Genomic DNA, 12743 nt, shown 5'->3' on the forward strand with positions numbered 1-12743 from the left:
GTTAGTCTATATAAAAGAAGTGCCATAACTGAACTCTCTCTCTCTCTCTCTCTCTCTGTATATATATATATATATATATATATATATATATATATATATATATATATATAAATAAATAAATATATGGTTGATTCTGCTGTATATTAAAAACTAATCTAAAATATAATTAATACCTCCTTCCTTCTCTTCTCCAGATCAGTTGATATTTTGAGAATCTCTGTTTGGAATCTTTCCAATGTGGATGATTTTTCATTCAGCTGCTGAGTTAAAGAAGAATTTTCGGTTTCCATCTTCTCAATTAATTCTGTCTTCTTTTCGACCTGATGAGAGAAAAGAAAAAGATGAAGTTCACCACAATGAAAATGTGAACAAGTTTCTCTTTCCTACTCGTTTAAACTCTCACTATGATGTAGGGCGGCTGGCACCAAGCTCAAACAGACACAGACTCTCCCTCCATTTTCTTGTAATTCATGAATTTTTACTGCAGTAAAACAATTTATTGTACTGCATATCCATCTACTATGGTACTCTTCTTCCAAAAGGACCCAAACATTTATCTGGTTTATAATTGTTGCTGCACAATGTAGCATCACCCACCGTCAACTCATCCCTAAAATCCCATGACAAAGTGTTTTCCGTCATTCACACACACACACTGTTGCTTCTAGTGGTTCCGACCCCAAGCTAACATTTCCTCCTTGGTCTTCCCCTGTTCACCAAGGTTCAATACAGACTGCTAGATCAAATGAATTCCATATTTAACTGTTTTAACTATTTCTATAACAGGTGTGATGTATTCCCCAAAAAAAAACATTACTGGTATAAATACAGTACTGCAGTCTTCCATTATTATTAATGTGAAATTTTTTGCTGCATCATCAACTGTGTATGTTGCATAATGATTGACTGACAAACGCAAAGATGGGAAAAATTAACTGCCATTCCCAAACTAACAGAGAAAACAATATTGATTTTTATGTTGGCATAACATTGCATAAGTTTAGTCAGATCTGTTTCAATAGTGTGAGTACAATTACCTGGGGATGGTGATAAAAAAGGTGGTGTTGACATCTGTGATTAAAGTTAAAAGGAACAAGTATCTTACCTGTCTGCGAAGTTGTTCAGCTTGACCATGAGTGCGACCAACCTCTAATTGGAGACTGGTCAGCTGACCTGTTAAGTACTGCATACGTTCTCCTTTCTGACTTCCTTCACGTCGTGATGAGTCCAATTTTTGCTCTAACTGTTACAGTAAACAAAATACTGCTTACTTTTTAAACAAATACTAATTACCTTTAGATTTTAAGTTTGTAATCAAAATACAATTTAAAATATATTCAAAAATAACAATCCACAGTACAAGATTCTATATAAAATGTATACAAATACCCTGTATATAGTAGCAATATATTGTACAAGCTTCCCTATAGAATTAATATAAACTACCATACTGGTTGATTTCCAAAAATATTTCTACTTTTAAACATTTATTATGACACGACTAACAAAGGTACAATGAATAGCAAAAAAGGGTTATTATCTAGCTTTAATATGAACTCTTTTTATGGCTCTGCAGACATAAAAATGTATTACAATAATACATTTTGTAATATATATACTGGACTTTTCTAACAGCCTCACATAAACTTCCCTTCAGATTTCCCATAGTTGCTTCATACTTGATATATGAAGCCCCAGAGGAAAATGTTAAGAGGCTTAGATTGGACAAATGAGCCGGCCAACAAATGGACCCCCATACACTATCCAAAGATCAGGCAGGTGTTTACTCAGCAATGTTGTAACCCCATTGTGAAAAAGGTACTATGTAAAAATAGACGTCCTTGTTCCATCAATGAGAGTAACTTGGAAATTTGAAGGAAGGATGGATACATGAGACTGTTAGAAAAGTTCAGTACTGTATAGTGTCCGACAAAATGTATGGAGGGAAACGATGCTTCTCTGATGTCTGCAATGCCACAAAAGGAGTTCACAATGAAGTGATAAACTGTAGTTCACAAAAACACTTTTTGGGTTCTCCTTTATCTTGCCTTTCACTGTAATTTTGTTATATTTTCATAATGCACATAGAGTACATTAAATGTTTAAAAAATACAACATATCTGAACAATACCTTTTGGAGAGTCTCATCTTTTAAGTGTAACTCTTGTCGAGATGAAGCCAGGTGGCTCTGAAGCTCCCGCAGGAGGATGCATTTCTCCGCAAGCTACATATAAGATGGGTAGGGAAGTCAAGGCAAAGCAACATTTGTAAAGAGAGGCTGCACAAAGCTGTGTATGTGTGTTTTTGAGTTTGCAAGTGTTTATCTTATTTTTTGTTTGTTGGTTTGTTTATGGGGTAGCAAAGGTGGATGCAGAGACAGCAACAACACAGACCTACAGTATATTACACCAGTTTGTTTTACACCTTGGTGACAATATCAGTATGATTAAGTTAGTAGATACTGAACTTGTATAATCAAAATATGGACACTAACTTGAACCTTAATGACAGAAAATAGGATGACTTACATACATATGAAACTTTGATGTAGAAATTTCAAAACCACAGAAGCTATAAACAAAGTTATGTCAGTCTACTTTTGAAACAATATGCACAAAAGAATTTTTTTTTATGATTTTACAATCTAAAATATTAAACTATCACCCAAAGTTTATATTCAACAATGAATCTTTTGAAAACCATGTGACAAGAAGCAAACTACAGTACAGGTACTTCTTTGCTATCAGAGGCCATAATGTCAAATCCTTATTAAAGTACCGAGTGATACTAGATAAAAATGAACATTAACACAACAATGTCTTACAATTGCAACAACCATTGTCATAACATAATAATACTCATCATCATTATCAACATTTTATGACCATTTTCTATGCTTGCATGGGTTAGCTGCAATTACCTGATGGGTAAAACCACAATGGGATGTGTCCCCTCTGTTCACTACAGCAAACCCAGGGTGCCAGCTCAGATGATGCAGCAGTGACCAGGGGATGGTCACATTTATGGTGACCCAGTTGCCATCAGGTAAGTTGAAGCAAAGTTTTACAGCTGGATGCCCTTCCTACCACTAACCCACAGGGTGGGAACACTTAGCTATGCTGGGTTGCAACTCCCAGGTAATCAATCACTACCCACTATTATATCATCCCCTGACAACAAAACTAAAAGCTTGTCTCTAACTTATGCAAAGCTAGCGATGCAAAAAGGAAAATGGAAAACTTGGCAAACATGTGAAAATGGAAATTTTTTATTTCTGATACACAGTAAACTCGAGAATGTTCAGAAAAATACAGATGTAATGAAAAAGTAATGAAGTGTCTCACCTCATTTTCCAATTTTGATATTTGGGAAGGTTGAGATGCTGGTGAGTAAAATCCATTTGATGACATTCTGTTTGTTTCTTCAGCCAAGGATATGTTCTTGTTTGAAAATATCTGGGAGAATACAATGTGATAGAAATAGTGGAAAATTTTTCATTATTTACTGTTTAAAATAAATACTGTATAGACTACCCCGCCATCTTAGCAGGTGCTTGTCTACCAAAGATCATATTCCCTCAATGCCAAGCACATCCAAAAGTGTACTGTACACACTGTACTGTATTGTGCAGTGTGCATCAGCTTCTTAAATCAGGGTGTAAAAGTAATGCTTCCAACAACAAATGTGACAATGATCAGGAAAGCACACCAAACCCTTCACTCCCCAAACTTAGCAAATACTCTGTACACAAATTCACTGTACATCTCAAAATAGGTTGGCTATTTACTCATGTAAATGAGCTGACATTAGAAGTCATTCATCTGAAGGCCACTGCTCAAATGGTTATGATATATATATATATATATATATATATATATATATATATATATATATATATATATATATATATACAGTGACCCCTCGTTTAACGAACACCTCGGTTAACGTAATTTCGATTAACGAACTGCCTTCCATAAGGATCTTCAATTCGTTTAACGAAAAAAATTTCGCTTAACGAACTTCTTACGAACCGACCTCAACATGTTTTCGCTTGCACTGACCGGGCAACCAGCTTTAGTATCAGTCCGCCAATACATTAATCGGTTCTAGGGCTTAAATTCCTTACTATTTTTGTAAATATCAAGAAGTTTATACTATTCAATAATTTTAAAAGTTTAATATTCAATTTTTTAGTCATTTTAACAATTATTGAACGAAATTGAAGGTAAAGTGACTAGTTTAATGCGCGGCATCCAGCCTCTTAACACAGCAAACAGGCGTCAGTCTCTCTCTGTTTTCACTGGAGGTAACATCTTGCTTGAGACTCTCTTCAACTAAATGCTTTTTTTCTGTGTTTCCAAGCAAATTATTGGTCATTTTGAAATATATTTTATATATTGACAATATATAATGCAGTGCAGCATTGATTTAAAGAAAATAATCTTGAATTAAACCAGAGAGCTAAAATTTTATGGGTGAAATGGCACCATGGGGTGACTTCTCTTCCACCCCAATGCCTTCTCTTCTTCCTTCTCCTCCACCCCCATTCTAAATCCCATCATCATCATCATCATCCAGGAGCCTTCTACATACACACCTCAAAGTAAGTGAACTTTTCTACCATTTTTGTTGAATTTAGGAAATTTTCGGTGAGCTGGAACCAATTACCCAAAAACCCATTGAAACAATGCAAACGTTTCAACAACGACCTTCTGTTGAGGTTAACGAGGGGCTACTGTATGTATATATATATATATATATATATGTATATATATATATATATATATATATATATATATATATATATATATATATATATATATATATATATATATATATATATATATATATATATATATATATATATATATATATATATATATATATATATATATACACAGTAATATCTTCGTTAGCCAGAATCCCTCAAACCCGGAACCCTCTGATAGCTGGAATTTAATGTCCTCAGAAGACTCAGAGAAAAATTTCCCAATACAGTACCCAAAAAATTACGGGGATGGGGAGTTTTTCCTGGTTTGAGAGAGTCGTCTCGTTACCTGGAAATCTCTCATTCCCAAAAATGCTCTGCACCAATTGTTTTGGCTAACGGAGAGATACAGTAAAGCCTCTGATGACGACAGTTCTACCAACGATTATTCATATTTAAGACCCTGGTTAATTTAGGACCAAATTCAATTTACATCATTATTTTATGTTTTTTTATGACGAAAATATAATAAAAATAAAATAAAATAACTAAATCCCGATATGTATTATAAAAAAAAAAATACTGAAAAAAAAGAAGAGTGCCTTGTGCAAAGAAGCTACCTAGCTAATGAGTGGTAATGCACATCAAATATAAACAAGAGTCGGAGCTTGGCGGTCCCTTTGTTTTCACACATCTGAACAGGAACAGGAGAAAAACTTTCTTAGGCTTCTTACGGCATTTTTGAGTCCCTATTCAACAAGAGCTAGAGAGCAAGTTATGGTAGTGCTGGTTCAAAAGCTAAAAGAAAGCGCATAAGCTTAGCCAAGAAACTAGATGTGTTAAAACGATATGAAAAAGGTGAGAGGTCTGTGGATATTATATGGAGCAAGCATTGAAATAATAATATTTTCTGATGTAGATCCATAAACAGAACAAAGCATTAAAATTAACAGACAGGAAAAACACATATGACCTCTACATAAGGATGTATAATGAGAAAATAAAGTGGCTGTGAAACGTTCTTTTGACAGCTTTACTATTCAAAGGCCTAAACCACAACTTCAGCTACACCATCAAATTCAGCAACAACTTCAGGTTCAGTAACAGTTTCAGCAACAGCTATGATATCTGTATGGAAAGCTTCAGCCAGAGCTGAACCTGATTGATGAAATCATCTGAGTAAAAACTAGCACAATATTCATTGAGTGTCCTTATGTTTTAGACTTTACCACCATTTGTGTGTAGAATTTTTGTTTTACATTAGTAAGTATTATTTGAAACATGTATGAACAGTAATAAGTGTTGCTTTCATATTCTTATGTACTTGAGAAATGACGATGTTTTCACATATACGAACTTACATATGATGGTGTTCTCAATCTATTTAGTTTTTTCTTTCCCATTAATGGTTAGCTACATCTATTGTTCTATTTATTAACATTAAATAACATTACAGTACTTAATACATACATATTCATTTTTTGGCATTAATTTTACTACAGTAACAACCAGGGTCTTATTTTTTTTCAGTTTCTTATGTAGAAGTAAAACCATCGTCATTCGTCACGGGTGTTGTAAACATGAACGAAAACAATGCCGTCTCGTCTCCTCTTGTGTGTTTTAATGTTCTACATGTTATTAATGTATTGCATTGTTCATTTCACATATATAAACATTTATTCAATCAAATACATATTCAGTAATAAACAATAATGAATCTTTTGTACATATTCTTAAGATAAATGACACAGTTTCCTTGAGGGCGCAAGTACACATTGCCGTTCCACTATCACTCTCTTTTTTTCTTTATCAATGGTTACTTTTACTGTACATTAAATAACATTAATCAAAACATATATATTTTTTTACATTCATTTTACTATAACAACAACCAGGGTCTCATTTCCTTGTTTCAGGTGGATAATTGACATTATGGGTGTAAACAAGACAACAACAATTGCATCCCATCTCCTCTTGTGTGATATTATTATTGATTTATATTGTAGAAGGTGCATTCATAAACATTATTTAAAGAATACAGTTTGTATTTTTCATTAATTGTATTGTTTTGGGGGAAAAGAGGGTAAAAAGCCACACAAAAGTTATGAAAATGCCACACTGGGGAATGCATCTCATTATTATTTCTTTACTGTATTTAAATGGTAATTAATGATTCATTATTTTGAGGCTTTACTGAGTACAGTATGTATATATATATATATATATATATATATATATATATATATATATATATATATATATATATATATATATATATATATATATATATATATATATATATATATATATATATATATATATATATATATATATATATATATATATATATATATATATATATATATATATATATATATATATATATATATATATATATATATATACTATACTGTACATTATACATATAAATAAAAAAAATAATACCAGGAGTAGAGAAACACCCACCTCACTTGTCTGCACCTCTGTTGACTTAGTCTCCTTGCTACCATTGTACACACCATCCTTCATTGAGGTTAAAGTATTCTGTAAAGTTACACCACACTTTATGTTAACTACTGCTACAATTAATTTACAAGTGCAATATATTAAACAAAAACATGAAATTCTTCTACAAAATACCAAAAATACAATGATGAAATGCAAAAGCATCTTCAGACTAAAAGCATGAAATATGCTAGTACATAACATTTATAGTGTCCACAACATAACCATAAAAGATGCAATGATGCAGTTTTATCCAATTTGTTACTTAACTTTTAGACTTTCTTGTGCGCATCTGAATATGAGTTACCAGTTACTATTAACTGAATGATAAATAAAAATGTCAACTCTGTAGGAGAAAGTACATGTCATCTAGTTCATGGAGTCAAAATCACAAACAGTAATCCAATAAAATTACTGTCATCAATATGGCAAGGACCCTCCTTATCTACCGCAGGATTAAGAGTTGGTCTTGTAAATTTCTGGAGACAGAAAGCTTGACTGACAGATTCAAAGCCATACTTTATTATTTAGGAAACCTTCACACTGGAGTTTGTAAGTGTACAACTTCCTTAATGAGAACTTCCTTGGTAAATGGACTGAATGTGATGGGCCAGTCCTTTGACCTCCACAGTCTCCCAATATGATGCCCTGAGACTTCTTCTTGTGGGTATGTCAAGGATTATGTTTTCCAAACCCCAGTTACTGATACTGAAACACTTCCTGTTAGAGAGCATGTGGATATGAATAGAATATTGCTTGAATGTAATAGGTGCCACAAAGGTGCACATGTTGAGTTTTACCAAAGAATACAAGACTATTTTATAATTTGTGATGCACACACACACACAAATAAACATCACTGTATCTTTTGGTTTGGTTGTGGTAAAATTTTAAAACCAGAACAAGACTTTGTGAATACAATACTCTGTATTTCAATGCTTTTAACATCTATTGAACATCAGGCAAAGGTTAACAAACTCAATTCATAAACTTATTAGGCCGAGTAACTTGTTCAAATAAGTTGAGAATAAAGTTTGATTTAGATATAATTAGTGATTAGTACACATATATTTATAGATACAGTACATTTTATAGATAAATTTTCAAGTTGATAGTTTTCTATATACAGTATATAAATAGATGGAAAGACATAGAAAGAAAGATGAAGATTTGGAATTAGATGACCAAAATTAATTACCTTGCCATCAACAGTCAATTGCCTGTCCTTCATATCACGTAATTCCTTTCTGAGATCCTTAATGACCTCAGCCTTAAGTTGAAGCTGCATCTGAGTTTCATGATGCATCTGCTCCTGCTCTTTCAACTCATCTCTGAGGGTGACCAACTCATCGTGCCGCTGGGCAACCTCAGCTGTTAGTACCGTGCGTAACTCCACTTGTGTCTACATCGGCGGAGTATCAGGATTACAGTAGCAATTAGCACTCGCCTACAACAATCTTGTGTAGAAAAATGCCAAATCCTGTGCCCCCTTTACCACTTACCATTACAGTATATTATTACAACTTTTTAAATTATGGTATATGTTACTATTAAACTGGTATTTCTTTTAATACCCTTGGTAGAGCCAATTACTGTACTGTATTTCACACTGCTCAAGGTATAAAATGCAAAGGATCCATCTAAACAAGAACATAAATATTCTAGTTATTGTAGTATAAAAGTTTATTTACCCACCCCATAAGAGTACTGTATTAATATCTCTTGCAAGCCTGAGCCAAGGACTTACATAAGTACAGTATTAAAATTAATCACCCTCTACACAAACTATTGGTATCTCCTGTATAGTATTGAAATGAGAAACTTGGAGAATAGGGCATTGGATCAGTAATACAGTACTGTGCTGTAATGGCATTCACATTAGGATAAGGAATAAAGTAAAAATATAACTGGATCTTGGCAAATTGTGGGTTAGTATTACATTCCATCACCTAAGCACAAATCACAATTCATGCAAATTATGTGACACGAACTAAAACATAATGGACAAGCTGACAGTTCTGGGTAAAAAAACAAGAAATACACTCTGCCACGTTCATAGTGTGATACGGTATAGTATATAATTTGTAATAAAAGTTTAGAGTTCTGCTATAATAGTCAAGATAAGTTTATTTCTCTAGAAACAGGGCCGCCACTTGCAATGACGTCACACCCTACCCTGCAGACGACGCTCTATCAAGCTCATTGCTGCATTCCACAACTGGCTGATTCCCGGTCTGCGGCTCACATGTCACAACCAATCACAGAGCTTTTCACAGTCACATGACTTTTTAGCACCTTTAACCCTTATTTTTACACTTCTTGGCTCAATTTATTTAAAAATATTATTACCATAGTGAATTTAAGCATTTTCTTTACCCATTGACCTGCCATCTTATGAAAAAATTCCGACCATCAACTCGTCCATTCCCATATTGAAATTAGGTAATGATACAACCCTTTGAAAACAAGTTTGAGAAGGGTACCTAGTGAGAGGAGGAGGTCACTGCCACAATCAATAATGGTCTTCTAAATTTGACCTCAAATATAAAACATGGATTATATTTTATAATATACAGTACAGTACATCATTTACTGGCATGAGTAAGCAACACTGAATGTGATACAGGTATGCTATACTATGCACTAATGCTTAAGTTTAACTAAAGGGTCTATGCACAAGAAACACAAAAATAAACTTATAATACACAGTCTACTCCTGAAGCAGATTAAATATACAGCTTAATGTCAAGCACTGTAAAAAAAACTCACTTACCTTAAAAAACCTGGAAATTTTCAGAGGCCAAGTTAAAAAAATTATTTACATTTCAAATACGAGAACAAAACTAAAAATAATAACCAAAGCAGAAGTTGAATGAACTGCTAACCTGATGTGACCTATTAAGTTGTTCCTGGAGCATATTGATGGTTGGGGAACAAAGGGCATGTGTCTCCTGGAGTGCTGTGTGTTGGTTCCTCAGCTGCTGACATTCATCTTCTAAGTCTGCTAGACGACTTGCTAACACATCAATGTTTTCACTCAGTTGTGCCTCAACCTGAATGAAAGGTTGATCTATCAGTCTAACAATCTAGAGTCAATGAGGGTTCAAGTTATATAGATATAGAAGTGCTTATAAAGTAAAATCATGATGAAAAAGAAAACAAAATTAAGAAATGTTGAAGAGCTAAAAGTGAGATTTTTTTTTAACTTATGAAAAATATTTGGTGACAATATGAAAATACAGAGGTGGTAGTGGATAATCATAATTGAAATGCAGCTTGCATGGGTTAGCAACAAAGTCTACAGAAATCCCTTCAATCGGTCTGACTAATGTACCATAATTTTAACTGATGTATCCAAAAATTCAAAACTACAGTACAATGTACAGGTAGTTGACAAGTACAAACTGGCTGAGGGGTAAAAAGGGATGTAATGAGGCAGGTGTGGGATACCTGAACAAAGAGATGCACATAACAAAAACGGTTTGTCCAACTGGGTGTTAGTGAAAAAGTGGAACTAAATATAACTTTTTTGTTTTCTTTACAATTTATGCAAGGTAGGTGATCACATTTAATTTCACGTCCACTGTGATTGTTTTTTGTCTCTTTTTAGCTTTAGGCACCCCAGAGAAGGCAGATGGAAGTTTTCCAGACATGCTCAATGAGGGAAACAGCGATTAACACTAAAAAGGTGCGTGATAAACACACAATGCAAATGAGAGCACAGAGAAAAAGTAGTGCTGGTGTGAACTGAGAAAGTGATACGCGGGAAGCTTGGTGGACGTCGTCACAGTTGTTGTACAGAATACTTCACTATCATCATTACTAGTAATAATCTTTATTATTACATTATTATAATAATTATAATTAACAATAATAATAAAATTGTTGATGTTAATATGACTGCGGCTTTATAATACTAACTTACAAGCACCTCACCAGGGATCACATGCGACTCCACTGCCAGACGACCAGGCGAATATGAGCAGCAAATTTAAAATGTCTTGAGTATATTATTTCAAAAATAGGTGCGTGTAAATTAACTTTTGGTATTAATTGAACAATTGCGGTATTCCAAGAACGCTTAAATCAAACACGCGTAAAATGCGAGTTACCTGTACAGTATAATAAAATGAGAATAAGTGTTAATATAACTTACATTATTTTCACCGGTAATGACTGTGTCTATGTCACCCATAGATGGTGACGACCCTTTCATAGAATCTTTCTTTAAGAAGCTTTGTTTGGAGAGTAAATGGCGGATGACTTCTTCCTTGCGGGTGATCTAAAATAAGACAAGAGAAGAACTTTTATAAATCATATGACCATTATCTACACACTGTACATCATGACTGGCTCTACCTGTGTTAATAGAAAGATAACACAGAATCTTAATCTCAAGTTAGTTTTCAATTCCAGGTGAAAAGGTACTTTTGACCAAAAATTCTGATATTTTTTTTTAGTTGTAATTTTGGTACATATGCACTTGTCCAGTAACATCAAACTCACACCTCATAAATTAAAAGTCCAAAATATTATCAGGTGGCTGCTGATAATAAACCAGTAAATAATTTTTTTCCCACGTATTTTCAAGGCCACTACCAGGTCTAAGGCCAAAAACAGTGTGGACATCCAGATCTTTGAAATTCTGAGGGAGGTACTTGCATGTTACTTCCTGTTTCAAATGGAGATGAAACACGAATAAAATAAATATTAAGTGACCACACACCTCCACACTTTCATGTCTGTTGCGATGACGTACTTCCTGCAGTGTATGCTTAACAGTGTTGACTTCAGCCTGGGATAGGGCTAGTTCATGATGGGTTTCTGTCAGTTGTGTCTATTAAAAGACATAAGGTTAGCATGGGAGAATAGTGAAAAAATCTGATAGGCAAATTCTTTTCATTATATGCACATAACCTATGTGAATTCCATACATTAAATCAAGATAAGCATAAGAAAAATATACTACTGTACTGTATCCATGAAAAATAGTTGTCATATTATATTCAATATGTTCTATAAATAAATTAAATAATAGAATATTTTTAACTTAATCTAAACTCTTTAAATTTCTGTAACAGACCAAATGCATCATTAAAATGTACCTGCAAATCTGCAATCTGTTTGTCTCTCTCTAGCAGCTGTTGGCTGGTTTCCTCATATGATGACTGTAAATTTCTGAAGTCAGACCTCAACTTCATGATGATCAGGTCTTTTTCAGACCCTCGTCCTCCATACATACTACTTTCTGCATCCTAGGGTAATTAATAATAACCTGTATTTTATTTACTGGAGGATTCACTGTACATACCTGTGAAAACCAGCCATCTACCTTGCTAAAAAATCAAAGAGACACTGCTGCCAGGAAAGTGTCATTACAGCTGTGAATAGTAGTTGCAACAAAGGTTTGAAGCCTGAATTGACACCCTATGGCCAAGCTAAGCTATAAATGTGGTGCACACAAACTGATATTGGTACTGTATGTAACAAATAGTTGGTTCAACCTTGTGTGGTGACACTTGTTTCCCAA

At 33.7% G+C, this 12743-nt stretch overlaps 1 protein-coding gene across 10 annotated transcripts in view; it reads right to left on the reverse strand.

Moving 5' to 3' along the window:
* The window catches only part of LOC121861918 (centrosome-associated protein CEP250-like), a 60971-nt gene that overhangs the window by 21445 nt on the left and 26783 nt on the right, over positions 1-12743 (reverse strand). For 7 of the 10 annotated variants that reach the window (XM_042359841.1, XM_042359880.1, XM_042359862.1 and 4 more), the window contains exons 6-15: positions 12319-12468; positions 11940-12050; positions 11370-11495; positions 10099-10266; positions 8412-8615; positions 7175-7252; positions 3345-3455; positions 2132-2224; positions 1106-1243; positions 174-320 (exon numbers count right to left, since the gene is read on the reverse strand). In XM_042359841.1, the coding sequence (XP_042215775.1) occupies positions 174-320; positions 1106-1243; positions 2132-2224; positions 3345-3455; positions 7175-7252; positions 8412-8615; positions 10099-10266; positions 11370-11495; positions 11940-12050; positions 12319-12468 (1326 nt within the window). The remainder of the gene's footprint in view (positions 1-173; positions 321-1105; positions 1244-2131; positions 2225-3344; positions 3456-7174; positions 7253-8411; positions 8616-10098; positions 10267-11369; positions 11496-11939; positions 12051-12318; positions 12469-12743) is intronic. The other 3 variants (XM_042359853.1, XM_042359871.1, XM_042359890.1) reach the window with 3 other exon arrangements.

This window comes from Homarus americanus, unplaced genomic scaffold (genome assembly GCF_018991925.1).
Source record: "Homarus americanus isolate GMGI-L3 unplaced genomic scaffold, GMGI_Hamer_2.0 scaffold40248, whole genome shotgun sequence".
In the NCBI taxonomy this organism is placed as follows: Eukaryota; Metazoa; Arthropoda; class Malacostraca; order Decapoda; family Nephropidae; genus Homarus; species Homarus americanus.